General features: G+C 42.2%; 1 protein-coding gene across 4 annotated transcripts; it reads right to left on the bottom strand.

Moving 5' to 3' along the window:
* Nucleotides 1-36: 36 nt before the first annotated feature.
* Nucleotides 37-18,745, bottom strand: si:dkey-32e23.4 (dynamin-1-like protein). Of its 4 annotated transcripts, XR_009787701.1 has the most exons (19): nt 18,561-18,745; nt 18,049-18,191; nt 16,938-17,079; nt 16,661-16,699; nt 15,245-15,291; nt 15,090-15,161; nt 13,507-13,593; nt 13,261-13,423; nt 12,441-12,561; nt 12,026-12,364; nt 9,777-9,897; nt 9,547-9,702; nt 9,333-9,422; nt 9,161-9,259; nt 8,982-9,098; nt 6,359-6,468; nt 6,117-6,276; nt 287-371; nt 37-155 (listed from the first exon to the last, which is right to left on the bottom strand). XR_009787701.1 is itself a non-coding variant. In XM_061767343.1 (18 exons), exons 2-18 carry the CDS (start codon nt 18,148-18,150, stop codon nt 366-368), a joined length of 1,971 nt encoding a protein of 656 aa, XP_061623327.1. In that variant the 5' UTR covers nt 18,151-18,191; nt 18,561-18,745; the 3' UTR covers nt 264-365. The 4 variants fall into 4 exon arrangements, 3 of the variants coding, with proteins under 3 accessions (XP_061623327.1, XP_061623325.1, XP_061623326.1); XM_061767343.1 differs by lacking the exon at nt 37-155 and having other exon boundaries at nt 264-371; XM_061767341.1 differs by lacking the exons at nt 37-155; nt 287-371 and adding an exon at nt 1,058-6,032.
* Nucleotides 18,746-18,787: the final 42 nt, after the last annotated feature.

Below are 18,787 nucleotides of genomic sequence, written 5' to 3'. Positions count from 1 at the left end.
AAAAACAAGCTTCATGTGGTTTCACACCGTTTCACCTGATTATACAATGCGAAGAGTTTTTTGTTTTTGTTTTGTGGGGATGATGCAGAGGAACCCCCATCCACACTGTATCCTGGCTGGGTTGGTACAATCCGGTCACGGCTGATGGGGGCATGCTATAACAGGGTGATCAGAATGATTGGCTACAATGAGAGACGAAGTGCAAGCAATTTGGCCTAATCATGTGAAATAAGAGTTTATTAGCTAGAGGTTCATTTCACGGTGGGTGCTGTGTGTGTGCGTGTACCTTTTTTCCCTGCAGCACCTCTCATCCAACATTAATGACTCCACACAAGCAAACTATCCATCAGCTCACTCCTCCACCTTCACTCCTGCAGAGCACCTTGACATCAATTGGTAATAATTCTTAAAGCATATACTGAAAGCAAATGCATTTAACTTAAAAGTTAAATACAACTGAACCGTACTTAACAAATAAACTGTACTGGATTTTAACCAAAAAACAAAAAAGCCAACCATTTATGATAACCATTTCTGAATATGATGAAGCGATTTTCCTCAGGCTACGTGTCCTAATTGATGCAGTAGATAATGCACTACAACTGACTACTGTTCATATATGCCATGTTTACCTTTCAGAGCAGTGGTTCTCAAACCTTTTACATCAAGTACCACCTAAAAAAAATACATATCTCTATTCATGACCAACATTACAGTAGCGTAGTGTTCATCAAAAACGAGACGGAGGTTTTATTCCGAAAAAGTTTACTTAATATTTTTGTAAGCTACTGTATTATGCATAGCTCGAACATTAACACTCAACGGAAAAACAGGAAAATTCAAAATTATACTTAAATAATGATTCAATGAATATGTATTGTACAAAGTGAAAAAAATTACCTAAACAAATGTTTAAAACCAAACAGTTATTAAATATTAATTGCAAATTTACTGAACTTGAACGTTAAATACAATTGAACTGTACTTTGAAAATCACTGATTTAAATGCAAGTAGGGGTGTGTATGTGTGTCATCAATAAAGGCTCCACTCTGTACATTGTCCTTCATTGAAGTTTAATGGCCTCCAAGAGTAAAACATTTATCACAAATATTGGCAGCCAGGAACTCAGAGGCAGTCTACGCGTTGTGAATAATTTACACTTAAATAATACAAAATACACACTTACTCCACATTGGCATCCTCAACGCATGCAAAACATACACAGCTCATTCACAATGTCCCTGATTTGAAAGAGGATGCTAATTGATGGTCCCGCTAGGGTATTTCTTCCTAAATAATTAAAAAGGTCTATTTTTGAATGATGTGCAATGATGTATTAGGGCCACAGTGGAAAGGAAAACTGCTCAAAGGACAAAGTCACAGAAATTACTAGGATGAAGTCATAATTTCATGAGGAGAAACCTCACCATCCCATAAAGTCGTAATACAATATTATGAGGAAAACCGCAAATTTCAGAAATCAAAGGGGCAGACCCCAATAAAAACATTTTATGACAAAAATAAACCCAGAGAAACACTCACGATTTTATGAGGATAATGTGGAAATATTAGGAGGAACTCTTGTCATTTTATGAAGAATACAGTAATAAACCACAATTTTAAAAATTATGGGGATAAAGGAATCAGACTAGTAACCTACAAGAAATATGTTGTAAATTCAAAGAAAAACCTTTGATTTTTGAAACAATGGTCTTATTATTACAAGTGAAAAACAGCATTTTAAACATCGTATAATAGATGTTTTTTGTAATATGACTTTATTCTTGTAATATGACTTCTCCGATCCCGACTTTTTGCTTTTGATAATCTTTTTTCTCTTTTCTTTAAACGTTTTAACATTTTACATGAAAATGTTATTCTTATAACAACTTTCTTTTCATATGCCACAGTTCGACCCAGCGGTCATCGAATCAGTCCTGTGTTCTTCCATCGCAGTCTGGTTTGGTGCTGCTACAAAAAAGGACAAACTCCGACTGCAACGGACAATCAAAACTGCTGAAAGGATTGTCGGTACACCCCTACCCACCCTTGAGGACTTGCACGCTGCCAGAACTAAGACAAGAGCGTGCAAAATCCTCTCGGACCCTCCGCATCCCGGTCATCAGCTCTTCCAGCTCCTCCCCTCAGGCAGGCACGACCGATCAATGCAAACTAGAACTAGCAGACATTCCAACAGCTTCGTCCCTCTTACAATAAACTTCTTAAACACCTAACCTACAATTCCATTAAAACATGCTGGCAATTTTTTGACTTGAGTTCATTGTCACATTTCTGTGGGGCCAATTATATATTACTCGTGCACTCACTGTAGTTGTCTCGCCACGCTGCACTATTTGCATATCTGTTGTTGACCAATACTGGCCAATCATGCCAGAGTAGCATCTGCTCATGCCAGAGTAGCATCTGCTCCATTTGCACACTGATTGAGGAGTATCTGCAACATCACAATCAACATTGTCCCAGATTATCGCCCTACTCGTCACTTTAAACCGCATACACTCCTTGAAGTCTCGGCGCCCTTTGCACAATGGTCATTGCACCGGACTATTTCTATATTAGTCATTCGAACTGCTCTAAGTGCTAGAGGACTCTGCATCTTTTGCACAATTGTAACAAAATAAAAAATAATTTGTACCGACATTACCAGATAACTAGCAACCCTTTACTGCTCAGTGACTGTTTTTTTTTTTGTCAATGTCTCTATGTCTCAAAAGTGTTCTCTGTCAATTGACTGTCTGTTGTCGTACTAGAGCGGCTCCAACTACCGGAGACAAATTCCTTGTGTGTTTTTTGGACATACTTGGCAAATAAAGATGATTCTGATTCTGATTGTCATGCTACATCGTGATTCTCATAGTATGTCTATTATACTATTCTTTTTTCCTTTTACTATCATGTCCTTATTCTTTTAACATTTTACTTTTTCTTGTAATTATGTCTATCCTTCTAACCGTATGACTTTTTCCTCATTAAATCTTTATTCTTTTAACATTGACATTTACGAGTATGTTTTTATTTTTTGAACATCATATTTTTCCTCGCAATGTTTTTATTTTTTGACATTATAACCCTTTTCCTTGTTATTTTTAACACTTTTTTTTCTCTCCCATCTACTATTTTGCACATTAACTGTTTTGCCAGAGTATAACATCTTTTATTTTCTATTTTTATTGTAACATTACCACTTAGTCTTGTAACATTCATGAGTTTTTCCGCATGATTGGATTTTTATTTTATAGTCAGTGCAGCCCTAATACCACTTTGCAGTGTTAGCGATGAAAAGAAATACACAATAATCCTGTAGATATGAGCAATAGCCTTTGGGGGAAGAATTATCTTTTAACAACAGTTTTGGTTGACAAATCAAGCAACATTTACATACAGTAGTCAAGGAAACGTGGCTGGTAACATTTTCTGTTTCACTAGTTCTTATAGGGACACAGGCGTATGTTGGAAAAATATTGCATGCTGGGTATTTCTGAGGAGAGCGGTTTGACTCCTCAGTTGTAATCCCTGATGAGCCTCTCTTCCCTCTGAGTACAAAGTTGTGTGATTTCCTTTAAGGATGATGCACAATTAAACTAATAGTCTATAAGAATCACTTGAGTGCCACTCAATTATTGAACAGTGAAATAATATCGGCCTCATAATTTCGACATTGGAGGAAACGCTGCATGCTCCCAGCGAGGTTAGTGCTAGACATGCTCGATGACCCTCGCGCATCTCGGGTGTAACAGCGTACCAAAATCAACAGGGTTCTTGCGCAGACAATGAAGAATAAGCCATGAAAGTTTGAAGACTTGAAGAAAATTGCATCTACTAGAATTGTGACAAGGAACGTGTTCCTCCTCCGATTAGCTTTATACATCAGCTGCCTTGTGCCTCTCAGACTGGACATCGTACAAAATCAGTAGCATTCTTGCTCTGGCATATTATAATAATAATAATAATAAATAATAATCACCACAACAAGCTTGATGTTCTATCACATACTTACTAATCTCACCTTCAATTTAAGCGACCTCAAGCTTTTTTGTTCGTATCTTGAACAAATTCCCCAGGGTTCTGCCCTTACATAGATCAATAACCCCTGAAAGCTTAAAAATTGCTCCTTTTACTGTTGAGGAAAGGAAAATTCAGCAAGTAATAAAACAGATGTTGTACAAAATCAATAGGGTTGTTTCCCTGAACATAACATTTTGAGGATAGATTGAAAATAACATACGAGAGCCCTAACAAGGAGTATGCCCCTCCGAAGCTACCTCAAACAGGATTGAATATCGCTCAGAATCAATTGGATTCTTGCCCTGACATTGTGAAAATTGCACCCATTAGAGCTCTGACAAGGAAGCGACCTATTAATCTTAGTTTCATCCTCAGCTACCGCGAGCATTTTGGTTCTGATACCTATTTGAGCTCAGACAAGGAACACAAGCCTACTGATCTGCCAATACTATCTCAAACATTTTGGATTGGATATGGTTCCAAATCTTGTCTCCCTGTCTCAAGTTCTTGTCGACTTGTGGTGGGCAAGTTGGGAACGAGCAGTTTTTGAGTAGTTGAGAGTGCAAGCTGCAATCGCAGATTCAGTACCTGTTAAACGGTCCCACAGGATACCCGGTTTGTTGGATATTTTTGGACGTACACAACTTAAATATTACACTTATAATGTACACGTATGACACAGAACCGCACACACAAACGTTGCATGACAAAATGACACAAAGGGAGTTTGTTCACTTTGACAGTGAAGTGGTGTAACGCTTCAGGTCTGAGTGAGGAAGCTCTGGTGTTTCTGCTTCAGGGCAACAGTGGATGAAAATGTGCTAAATGTTCATTGGTCCAGGAGAAATCACTCACTCTCTCGCTCGCACGCACACACGCACGTCTACAGAACCCCTAATCAAATTCCAAGCTTTTGTGATATAAAGCAATAGGACCATGAGAAATCATTTCAAAACGTTTTGTACCATCCCTATGACCTAGAAAGTCTACGATCCATCCATTTTCGACACAGCTTATCCTCACTAAGGTCGTGGGTGTGCTGGAGCCTATCCCCGCTAACTGTGGGCGAGAGGCGGGGTACACCCTGAACTGGTTGTCAGCCAATCGCAGGGCACATATAGACAAACAACCATTCACACTCACATTCACACTTACGGACAATTTAGAGTCTCCAATTGACCCACCATGCATGTTTTTGGGATGTGGGAGGAAACCAGAGTACCCAAAGAAAACCCACGCAGGAGGCCGGAGTTGAACTGTGAGGCAGAAGTGCTAAACAGTCATCCACCGTGCTACCCCGAAGTCAATGTAAATGTGCAAATGGTGCGAATTCAAGCCAGGCGATGCAAGTGGGGCGAACACACGAAAATTCACTTTTTCGCCGATTCGCGTGAGTTGGAAAATTCCAGCTTGAATGACAAATTCACGTGACACTGCATCCCGACAGCCCACACAGGCACGGGGAGAACATGCAAACACCACACAGGCGAGGCCGGATTTGAACCCGGGTCCTCACAAGTGTGAGGCAGATGTGCTAAGCAGTCATTCACCATGCCGCAAAGTCTACTAGAGCAGCTGAATTTTATTTGGGGTTAATCAGAGGCCCTTTAAATGATGGCAGATGTGTGCTGACTCCCATTTAACATGAGTTTGCATGTGATTGGTTCATTCTGAACACACCCACATCCCCTGAAATAAGAGGGTGTGCACACTTGTGCAACCACATTATCTCAGTTGTTTATTTATGCTTCTTCTCTTGAAAGGATTTCATTTTCTTTTCAATTATGTTGTTAAGGTTCTAGGTCACATTAATGGCGGAAAATGTTCTGAAATGATTGATCTTGGTCTTTTTTTTATTGGGGTGTGTAGACAGGGGTGTGTAGACTTATAGTCACTGTACATCATTAATGCTGTTGTCTCGAAAGTGAGGAGTGTGGGTGTCCTTTAGCTACCACAGGTGTGTCTCTCTGATCTCAGAGATGATGTTATTGGCTTTTTTGAGTGCCTGGGAGAAAGATCAAATAGAGTTAAATAAATTCCTTTCAGCGAAAAAATGCAAAACAAAACAAAACAAGTCTGCTGGATTTACCTGCAGCATTTGAGCGACCTCCGTCCTCTGCTGTGCCGTGTCCTGAGACTCAATGAGCAGGTCCTGGAGTAGCGTCTGCTTATACAGCTGACCCACCAGCTCGCTCTGCAGATGCTCTTTGACAAAGTTCACCAGGAAGTGCATGACAGTCTTGGGCACGCTGCGCACACACAGATGAACTAAAAGTTAAGACAATCCGCAACACAAGCCGGTGAAGCCAAACGCTGCACGGATGGTCTGACCTGTCCTGGATGGTCTTGCGGACGATGAGGAAGTAAGACTTGATTAAGCGCTGGATGACCTCACAGTCCCTCTGCTCCTTCGAACTCAGCTTGCGGGACACGGGCACTGCCTGGAAGAGGAAGTCAAATAAATACAGCGGTACCTTGACTTGCGTGACACAAGCCATTGCTTGGTCGATTTTTTGCTTTGAGTTGCGAGCAAATTAGACTCGAGTCAGCTTAAGCCACTCTGCAACTAGATAGCTGCAGTGGCCTTCACAACATCTGGCCACCATCAGTTGTGAAAGTACAGGTAACTGTTGTGTTTTCTGTTTCTGTTGTGCTCACACTTTTCATCCTTTTAGCCGGTATTTTGACCCGCAAAAAATGTCTAACCATGGTTCCCAAGAAACTGTGTATCGGATGATGTCCATTGAATTAAAACTTTAAATCATGAGCGAGGTGTGTTTGTAGTCAACTTGGCGAAGCAGTACGAGCGTAGTACTTCGACAATATGTCCTATACTAAACCAGAAGGAGTCGATAAAGCCTATTACACCAACCAAGAGCATAAAAATCATTTCTAAGGCGCAAAATTATGGAGGAGCTGCTGAAAGTGAGGAAAGCGTTGCTACCGCACATGTAACAATTATCAATGATCTACTGAAAATGTATGAGTCTGGTTTTTGATATATATATGATATATGGCTTTCACTTTGCATGGTAGAGTTTTAACTTGCATTGATAGATGCAGCAATAAACTATGTTCGCTGACGACGGTTTTCTGAAGTGTTCCTGAGCCCACATGACAATATCCTTTACCCCAGACATGTCAAGCTCCCGGTCCCCGCAGCAATTTTGTATGACCCGTGGGATCAATTTGAGGTCAGTATGACATTGGCACACACAACAGCATCAGTCAAACATGTGCACGTAATTCCATGAACAGCGTCTTCTTATTTGTATGAACTCAACAGTACTCAGTGTTGGGGGTGTGAGGATACGACAGTCAGCCAATCTGGTACCAGTTTCAAAGGAGCCACATGACTACTGATGCATCCGCTTGTGCATTTTAAGTACTACTAACTGTGCTAAATAAATAATAAATAATGCTAAATTTGGAAGGTCTGTTTGTTGTCGGCTGAATGAAGGCGCATTGCCGAAGAACTGGAGCTTGTGTCAGCACAAATCTGACCGCAAAAAGTGAAAGTGACTGGCGAACGACAATGACGAAAAGAACGCTGAAGGGCCTCTTATTTGATCGGAGGCAATGACGTCTACAGGAATACTTTTAAGATTCTCATGGGATGAGTTTTCAATAACATTATCTACGTTACCTTAGTGTTTATTCGAAGTTTTGACATAGATGAAAATGTTCTTTGTTCTTCATGATTATTACAGCGCAAAACTGACTGCAAAAAGTGTTTTTGGCGTCGACAATCAAACGCTTATAGGATTCGGACGCAAAGGAAAACTATATGGACATGATTCACTAATACTATTCTTGTTTTCTGTGATTGTGTTTGCAGTAACTCTGACGATGTGCTTGCTCTTAGTGTGACCCGGAAAATGAGATGGCTCGAGTACACGCCGCATTTGTTTGTTGTTTAAGGCTAGCTAGCTTAGTTAGCTCAGTGGCAGCTGTCGTAGTTCTGTACTCAAAATCACTGGATGATCGCAATTTTCATCTTAAAGCAACACCTCTCCACTGAAAATAGTATCACGTGGATTTAATAAAACCAAATAGCAGGCATGTCAAACTCGAAGCCAGGGGGCCACATCCGGCCGGCTCTTATTTAGACAGGACTTTGGCGTCATCTTCATCACAAAACGGCCTTTTCAGAAAGAAAGAGCACAAAAAATGTCAATAGGTGAGTTTTTGGGTGAATAATGGACAATTTGGTCCCAAAATAAAGAACAAATAGGTGAATTTGCAAATAGTGAACTGCAAAAGTGTGGGGATTGAGGTCGAATCATTTATTTCTACGACACAGTCAGTAAAGAAAAAAAAAACATTTAATATAAAGATGGTTTGAATTTCAGCTCTGACTGCCTATAATAGATACAAAGAACCATTCACACTTACATTCACACCGAGATAAAGAATAAATAAAACTAAGATGCATGTTTTTGCATGAGGGAGAAGGCGAATGTACCCGGAGAAAACCTTGGCTGGCACAGGGAGAACATGCATACTCCACACAACCAAGATTCACACCAAGAACCCCAGAACTGTGAGGCAAACACACTAACCACTCAGGAGACAAAGGAGGCATACTGCACTAGTTGTTCACAACCAGCAGAGGGTATCATTAATACAGGACCAATGAGTTTGCAGCCTGAGGGGCTGCACTCAGAATCCACACAGGAAGTAAACAGAAAAGGTTTAATTTTGATTTGAAAACAACAATTGTTGTGAATATTGCAATACTGTATAGATGTATAGGTTGGCATAATCATACTTCCCAACAAGAATCAATAGGCTGGAGTCGTCTTATCATAACACTACATATAGTTGTTTTACAGTCAGGCATTACTGTCACCATCCATGACCTTGAAGGGTAGATAAAATGAGGGAAGCATACATCCACTCCCTCAAAGGAGGTGTTGGGTGACTGCTATGTGAAATATTCACCATCACTCACTGTGTCAAGAAGGTTAATGGGCTGGCCTTTGCTGGGGCTGCCAAAGCCTGAAGGTGGGGTTTTCTCCTCTGCGGCCTTCTCATTCTTCCAGCGCTTGGTTCCATCAAGGGCCTCTGCCTGATGGCCACAGGAAGTCAGGCGGAACGCTCTCGCAAAAATTAGATGATACAATTAACTACCTGCTGACTGTTGACGGATGCAGAGACCTGCGCCGCATCCGTGAAGTCCGGATGCTTCGTGTTGATGTAGGCAAGCTCTATTGCTACTAAATTATGCACCTGAAAAAAATAGTAAAATGGGAAGTGAAGACACTAGGACTTATTTTTCATGAAAAAATAAAAAGAGGGTTACCATTTCATTGGCAATTGGCAAGCGCTTCCGCAGTAATCCAGTCACGACTTCCACAATGGAATCATGAAGTTTGGGGAATCTTAGAAGCTCCTGGCAAACATCAGAAACGAACATGTCAAAGATTTGGTTTTGCACACATTGTAAACCATCCAAGCACACCCAAACGCCTTACGATCAACCAAACGGCGCCAGTGTGAAAACATTCTTGAATTACCTGCGTGCTAAAGGACGAGCAGTGCTGGATGATCCTTTGTAGCTCTTCGTGGACCAGCTCCACACATCGCAGACTGGGCTCCTCCAGACGCTTGATTTGACGCTTCACCAGCAACTCGAATGACACCTCTGGGACAAAAAGTGCAGGACGTGGACCCTGGAGCACAAACACACATAGATTACCAACTCCCCATTACTGTTAACACAGTACAGAAGTTAGAGGGAACGTACGGTAGCATTTCGGATGGCAGTGAGGATATCGAGCTCCGTCAGCCCTCCGAGAGGGTCGATGGACTGCAGCGTGCGGCCAAAGGTTTCGTGGAAGATGTAACAGATGCGAGCGCCACCACATCTGCAAGGGAGATAAATTCAGCTGTGATACACCAATGCTGCTTATCAGGGGTGTTTTACAACACAAAAGCGCCATTTCCAACGGCTGCTTTTTGTATAACCATTATCAAAGGGGACGAAAATAACTGCTCTGTGCTGGCACTCTCACGTCTTGGTTAGCTCATATGACATTTATGTATCGGCTTTTTTAATGTAGGGTTGTTTACACTCCAAATTATTTAGCCAACATTGAAAATGATATTTGCCAAGGTTACAAACTTAAAAGTATTTTACAATTAACCTAATATTACAAGAAAGTGGCCATGTATTGAAAGTTTGTACCTTTTGCAAGTACATGTAATTTACTAGGGAGTTGAATAATTTCGAGTGTGCAACTGTACATGACTGTAAGAACAAGGCAAGGAAATGTACACATTATGTCTAACATGCGAAATGCTACTAGCTTTGACATAAAAAAAAGGACAAACTCCGACTGCAACGGACAATCAAAACTGCTGAAAGGATTGTCGGTACCCCCCTACCCACCCTTGAGGACTTGCACGCTGCCAGAACTAAGACAAGGGCGTCGGACCCTCCCCACCCCGGTCACCAGCTCTTCCAGCTCCTTCCCTCAGGTAGGCGCTACCGATCAATGCAAACTAGAACTAGTAGACATTCCAACAGCTTCTTCCCTCTTGCAATCAACTTCTTAAACAGCCAACTTATAATTCCATTACAACAAGCTGGCAATTTTTTGACTTGAGTTCGTTGTCACATTTCTGTGGGGCCAATTATGTATTACTCGTGCACTCACTGTAGTGTCTCGCCGTGCTGCACTATTTGCATATAGTGGCCACTCATGCCAGAGTAGCATCTGCTCCATTTGCACACTGATTGAGGAGTATCTGTAACATTTGCACAACCCTTGTCCCAGATTATCGCACTACTCGTCACTTTAAACCGCATACACTCCTTGAAGTCTCAGTGCCCTTTGCACAATGGTCATTGCACCGGACTATTGCGATATTAGCCATTCGAACTGCTCTAAGTGCTAGAGGACTCTGCATCTTTTTGCACAATTGTTGTTTGTTGTTGTTTTTTGTCAATGTCTTTATGTCTCCAAAGTGTTCTGTAAATTGACTGTCTGTTGTACTAGAGCGGCTCCAACTACCGGAGACAAATTCTTTGTGTGTTTTGGACATACTTGGCAAATAAAGATGATTCTGATTCTGATATTGGTACAAGTACCTATTACTTGATTTAATACCTTTATGGGACAAACAATGTCAGCACACTTCCACATGTATTTTGTTAATTTATTGCACAGTTGCTAGAGCAGTTCTCTGACTGATTGACAGATACTGAAAAAAGCAATTCAAGACTTACACAGCCACAATGGTGGCCATTTTGTTGTTACATATTAATCCCAATATTTTTCCAGGACCTCCAGTATGACTTTTATATTTTATGCCGATATTTTTCTAAATTTATTGATCTTCAATAGTCGAACATTTAATTTTTTTAAATTAAAATGTATTAAGGGTTCTGTTTGAAGCGCCGTGTTCTCCAAGTTTTTAATAATGTCATTGTCATTTGCTTTGTCCTTTTATTAAAGAAGGAGAAATCAGTTCAAGTGGGACATCAAAAGGGGGTGCGGGCGATGGGAAAAGATCGGGGATTTTTTTTAAGGCCATATCGCCCAACCCTACTATGCAGTACGAGTTATCACCAAGCCACCAACACACCCTATGGTGGAAAGGCAGGTCAGATCAGTGTTTAACATCCAGACTGAAACTGTATCGCAAAAGCTCATTACTTGGTCACCAAGCTGTCTTTGTGAATTTCGGTTTGTCCAGTCAGGGGTCGTCACAGTGAGTGACTTAAGTGATTTGTTTGGCACAGTTTTTACACCGGGTGCCCAACCACCTTTTATTTTTTTCAAATGTATTTTTAAGCCAGGCTTGGGACTGCCAATGGTTGAGTATTACAGCACTGACCAGGAATCGAAGACACACAGTCAGTATGAAAGGCAGCGTGTACCACTGGACTACCAGCGCTGTTTACATTGATTGCCTTGCAGTGGCTTTGCTGACAGATGAGCTGATTAACAGCTCTCACACCATCATACCAGTGACTGTCATCACACTCACAGCTCCGAGGTTTGAATGTAGCGCGCCGTTCCCTCGATGGTGTTGCAGTAATCGCTCGCAAATTTGGTGACAATCTGCAGCAGGGTGGCGCTGTGGTCCTCCACCGGCTGGCCGTAACTATTGAGGCGCGACTGGTACTGGGCGCTGAGCACAGTCACGCGGGTCTTTAGGTCTGGCAGGCAGTCGCGGATGTGGTGCATGAGCAGCCTGCTGAGCGTTTTGGCCAGGTAGCGTGAGCCGGCACGGGAGGCCAGCGATGGGTAGTGGCGCTGCAAGAAGGCCTGCTCGTCCTTCATGCAGTCCCCCAGGCTCTTCTGAGTGTTGATGTCATGCTGGCTCCTAGGAGAGTCAAACAATGAATTAATGTTCAATCATCAGGAAATTGAGGTGTATAAGGTTCATCATTACTGCGAACCTGTTAACCACCCCGATGATACCGAGCCTGACTGGAATGACTCGACCGAGAAGGACCTCCAGAGCATCTGTCCCCGCGTCCATCAAATCCAGTTTGCTGACCACCAGCAGTGTCCGTCGACCTGATGGACACAAAAACACAATGTAGAAATAATCCTTCCCTTTACTGGTCCGATAATTATTTGATTACAACAGATAATGTACAATATGTACATTACATTATTATTACAATATGTAAAGGTTGGGAAACTGATGTCAGGACCTCCAGTGTGACTTAAAACATTGCCGATACAAATACATGTTTTAAGATGGTGACAATTGGAGCTGGAACTAATTAATTCTCTTCAAATTACTTCCTATGGGAAAATTGCTTTGAAATTGGAAAAACTTTTGAAACTCAACCGGTTAACTTTATTTTTCATTACCACCACAGTCACTCCACACACACTGTATGTGATCACAGTTTTCACCTTGTGGCAAATGTTGGTATTGTGCCTTTTCTGGAAATGACTTTTTTCAAGTTTCTAATTTGTGGAAATTGCCTTGCACAGTGCAACCTGCTATTTTGGCATGTCCATTACAGCTACTTTTAAGGAGATTTTTTTTTACCTCTGAATGAGAATTGTTTGGTGAAAAACACTGGCATTTCTGTGGATAAATCCATCAGACTACGTCTGCTATAGCACCACAGCAGAAACAATTGTGCTAATAAAAAGATGACAAGATCAGTGTGTCTATTTTCAGCACAGTATGTAACACAATAGCCAATGTAGACGAGAGACATGTGAGTGAAAGATGTCGCCGTGTTTCAAATGTCTCACCATCTGGATCTACCTCGCGAGCCAATTTCAGAGCATCCGAGGTGGCCAAGTCGGAGTTGGCGGCTGACACAGAGAGGATGAGGGAGTTGGGATTGGAGATAAAGGACAAGATCATCTCCTGCACTTGAGATTCGATGTCCTCGGGCTGATCCCCAACAGGGACCTGCGGCCACAGTGAGCAGCCCGTGTTAATCAAGTACGGCTGATTAAGGACTTTTATGTATGACCATGAACACATGACTTTACCTTTGTGATGCCAGGTAAATCAACAAGGGTCAGATTGAGGACTTTAGGCGAGAAAATCTTCAAATGTATGGGCTCGGGAGTAATTCCCTGGTGAAGATGGAAATAAATACGTAACAATAAAGCTATATGAAATTAATATAGACACAACAGCACAAATAAATCAGTGAGTAAATGGCTACAATCAAAGACATTAAAGGTCCCATATTTTGGCTATTAAGACCTCCATAAAGTGACTCATTAATATGGACTTGTTATAAAAGTGCCAATTTCATTTAAAAAAAAAAAACACATTGGTTTTGTCATACTAGTGTAAAAAAAAAAAAAGGCCCCTCTGACAGCCACTTCTGTTTGACCCAGTTTTGCATGCGCCTTGTCCATATTTGGCTAACAATGCCCCCTTTCCTCTCATTAGTTGCCTCCATGTAGAAGACCCACTCGTGAGAGCACACCTGTTTGTTATGATTACAGTGCTGGCTCGGCCGGAAAGTGAAGGCGGAGATCTTCGCTAGTGACATAGATAAGCTCTACAAATTCGAAGGACCTGATTTCAGGCCTCTGGGCAGAAAAAGGTCTGGAACTCAGGAATGCGTGGACGCTTTTATTTCATATTTCACATGTTTACTGAGGCACCATCGAGACAATATTACATTCCACATACTAGAAAAGGTTGGTCTGAGAAAATAGAGGACCTTTAATAGCTTTAAAAAAATGGTTGTTTTATGCAGAAAAACACACTCCCAAGACCTGCTCTGTTTACTCTAGATGTACCAGAAATAGCCAACCATATGTATAGTATGTTAGCTGGGATATAAAACGGAGCCAAAGTACTAAAAAACTGGATATAAAAAAATCTGAGAAGTTATTACAGTACAGGAAGTCCTCGATTTACGAACGAGTTCCGTCCCTACGCTGGCGACGTAACACGATTTTCCGCCTAAGTCGGATTTCACCGTTGAAGTCGAAATTTACGGCGAAATACTTGTTACGGGTATTGTCCCACGTGATTATGAGAGCAAGCTCAGTGTGTGTGGCGTATGCGTCGTGTGAGTGAGACGGGACTGCGAAGGAGTGCGCGCCAGTGCGAGTGTGTACAGTGGCAAGTGTAGTGACGGCGACCGGGGAAGAGTAGCGATTAGCGGAGGACCCATTGACGTTGAATGTGCAGAGGAGCTAATAAAGCCATGAAAGCAGCAAATCGGTGCTTCGTGCCTTTATTGCCGCCGCCACCCAGCTCAGCTGTGCAACGAGAGAAGGGAGTTAACCCCTGCGTCTCCCGACCACGGTCAGGTGACCGTAGCAGGGAAGGCTTTTGTATAAAGAAACTAAAATACATTGAAATAAAAAAATAAGATGCTGTACGTACCATTACTGCTGAGAGTGTGAAAAAAGGCAAAGATACTCCCGGCGCACAAACACAGACAAGCACTATGCACTAGCTAAGCAGAAACACTATGATACTGGGACAAAATGGCGGACGAGGCACGGGCGTCGTAAAGTCGAAACGTCGTAGGTCGAGTGCGTCGTAACTCGAGGACTTCCTGTATTATCATGTAAAACTGAATAAACAGCGAGCGCTTCCTCACCTTGTTGTTGCCTGAAGAACGTTCAGTCTCTGCCTCGATTTCCCGCCGAATTTCTCCAAAATCTGTGAAAACCTTTTAACAAAATATCTAATGAGGAAGAGCTCAAAGCTGAAACAGAGAACAGCAGCTGGCATGTCAATTTATGGTCAGTGTACCTGATTCTTGCAGTGCAAGAGAGTCCCCCATTCTTCAGCTTTGATACCTAATCAAATAAATATAATTTAGTCATTTTGAGTCAAGAAGAAAAACATCCGCATCCACTGGCTGCAACATTAGCTACGCCTGCACAATCTAATGAGATCCGATACAAAAGCTCTATAAATATTATGTCTTCACATAGAGGTATTCATTTAGTAATGTTTATTATTGTGGTTGTAGTTTGCAGTTACACTTTTAGAACAACAGTGCAGTACTAGGGTCACAATATTATGACAATAATATGACAGGCGGCACGGTGGACAAATAGTTAGCATATCTGCCTCACAGTTCTGAGGACCCGGGTTCAAATGCGGCCTCGCCTGTGTGGGGTTTGCATGTTCTCCCCGTCCTGCGTGAGTTTTCTCTGGGTACACCGGTTTCACCCCACATCCCAAAAACGTGTATGGTAGGTTAACTGTAAACTCTAAGGTGTGAATGTGACTGCTAATGGTTGTTTGTTTATATGTGCCCTGCGAGTGGCTGGCAACCAGTTCAGGGTGTACCCCACCTCTTTCCCAGAATCAGTTGTGATAACTGCCAGCACGTCTGCGACAAGCGGTATGGAAGATGAATGAATGGATGAATATGACGACATTATTGTGAAGACTAGATTACTCTCTCGTCGCTACAGATTTTCCAGTGTGTGCAGAAGGTTGTTGCTCCAGTGCTGACTAGATCTCAGAGAAGTGATCATCGATCCATCCATTTTTCCGAACCGCTTATCCTCACTAGGGTCGCGGGTGTGCGGGCACCTATCCCAGCTGACTTTGGGCGAGAGGCACCCGGTGTACACACTGAACTGGTCGCCAGCCAATCACAGGGCACATATGTTTCTCCTTTATACTTTAATTTCAAAGCACAGTCAAAATAGACCTTTATCTTTGTAAATATGCATTTTAGTTTTAATACATTTCTTGTATCTAATCTTCATGGATTGTACAGGAGTACCTACCTATTGTATAAGTGTATCTCAATAAATTACGATATTGTAGAAATCCTAATTTATGTCAGTGGTTCAATTCAAAAGTGAACTTATACTACAGATTCTTAAAAAAACAAAAAAAAGAACATTTCTTCAACAGTAAAAAATAATTGTTCCTTATGCAAAACCTGTTTTCAAATTTATTGAGATGGTGAATTTGGAGTTGTCGTTATAATCATCAAAATAAAATTGAAAAATCCAAAATAACATTTTACTCAGTGTAGTGACCCTATAGAATATGAATTTCACTGTTTGAATTGAGCTACTGAAAAAACATTTTTCCATGATATTCTAATTTACTGAGATGCATCTGTACAATGTACTGTTGTAGCAAATGCTGAAAAGAGACAGAAATGAGGAAGAATACATTCATAGAGGAATTTGCAGAGACCTGGGTAGCTGTTTTGTGCAGTTTGTTTTACCCCATTTCCTGGAAAGTATTACAGGAAAAAAAGGGGGGGGGGGAAACAGACAGTGTGTTAGTATAGAAAGATAAGGGGATCAAAAGAAGTACCAAACACTGAGCAACTATGATGTGAAAAGAATAAAAACTACTCCAAGGAGCAGAAAAAAAACAAACGGGTGAGCATCATGAATTGAATTGACTAAACACTTGTCAAGTGATTCTAAACATGCTTTTAATCTACTTTATGATTATTATACCAGACCATTTTCAGTCTTCAGCCGCTCCTCCAGAGGTGCAACATTGACAAGCTGCAACACCAGCGGTCGTCTGGTGACGATCCCCGAGCCTCGGGGCAGAAAATCACGTCCGACAAGGCTCTCCAACACCGAGCTCTTCCCGCTGCTCTGTTAGGACACAAGTCAACATACCACAGTGACACTTGCCCCAGCACCACCCACTGAGTCATTATTTCCCAGTTGTAGTATTTGTATGACACCGGGCAAGAGCTGGATGAAAAATTCAGCTTTCATATTGTTAACTTAGTATACTATAGAGTTCTGAACTTCTGACCTGTGCAAAGGCCAAAGATTCCTAATTTGGATTACCAGACTTCACACATCCATCCATCCATTATCTGAGCTGCTTATCCTCACAAGGGTCGTGGGAGCGCTGGAGCCTATCCCAGCTATCATTGGGCAGGAGGCGGGGTACACCCTGAACTGGTTGCCAGCCAATCGCAGGGCACATAGAAACAAACAACCATTCGCACTCACAGTCATGCCTACGGGCAATTTAGAGTCTCCAATTAATGCATGTTTTTGGGATGTGGGAGGAAACCGGAGTGCCCGGAGAAAACCCACGCAGGCACGGGGAGAACATGCAAACTCCGCACAGGCGGGGCCGGGGATTGAACCCCGGTCCTCAGAACTGTGAGGCAGACGCTCTAACCAGTCTTCCACCATGCCACGCTATGAGTTGTCGCCTGGTCAATTTTTTTCTGTGTTCTGAGCCAAATTAAACTTACAAGCCAGCTACAGATATGCCACTTAAGTGGAGTGAAAAAAAAACTAGAGCAATTACGGTGAGACTACACAGAGATACACCAATTAGGGTACTGTAATGCTGTGTCAAGGAGACCTATCTATTTTGAACGGATGTCTTCTTCGGACAAAGTTCAAATTTATGTTTGATTATGATGCCTTTCCATTCAATTACAGTCAATCCCCAGTTCATTCCCATGGAGAGTTTTTCCTAAATTGCCCATCTCAACTTCCAATGGAAATCTACCAGAAACATTCCACCCATTAGCAAGCCTGTGCAGAAAGAGCTAATGTTGTGGCCAGTCAGTATACATGAATAGTGAAGCATCTCACCTGAGATCCGACCACGACGATCTGAGGCAGATGAATGATCTCTGCGCCCACTGTGAGGAAAACCTCCTGCAGACGGTTGACGGTGGGAATCAGAGTCTCCATCCTGCTTCCACTAGACCGGATTCACTTGGTTGGAAGGCAAGCTGAAGTCAGAAAGCAAGAAAAACGCACATGAGTGAGCATGTTCAATCACGGTGCAGAAGAAGTGAAGGGAAGCCTTTCATGGCACTTTTACAAGTACAAGTGGTGCTGATGAGAGGTGCTGATGAGGTGCCCTGGCCACAGTCTGACCGAAAGCACGGACGTATAATATCGCGACACGTTCATATTTTCCACTAATACTGACACTAACCCAACGTCAATATGTCATCGCAGGTAGTGGATAAATGATATCCGGAAAAGGCCGACGATCTCTCCCAATGATAGCTTGCTACGGCTGAAGTCAGGAAGTGAAATGTAGCGCTAGCAATGCGGTTAGCCGCGGTAACAAAACGAGCTAGTCTCTCACATACCGGCGTACGACGTCAATATCCCTTCTCATTCAACGTGTTTATCCGTCATACTTCGTAGAAAAACACACAGAGAGTCAGTGTATTCGTGTTAGGTCCCAAAGCGTCATCCAAAACCGGCAGCAGCAAAGCTATAACTCATTTGACCACTTAAGGGTGGGTCCCGCGGTGCTCTCTGTCAATCCGATTGGTTCTTAAATATGAAATACAAGCGCAGGTGGCAGCTGATT

The sequence above is a fragment of the Phyllopteryx taeniolatus genome, chromosome 3 (genome assembly GCF_024500385.1).
Source record: "Phyllopteryx taeniolatus isolate TA_2022b chromosome 3, UOR_Ptae_1.2, whole genome shotgun sequence".
In the NCBI taxonomy this organism is placed as follows: Eukaryota; Metazoa; Chordata; class Actinopteri; order Syngnathiformes; family Syngnathidae; genus Phyllopteryx; species Phyllopteryx taeniolatus.
Note: the sequence above shows the minus strand (reverse complement) of the source record. Positions and strands in the feature narration are given on the sequence as shown.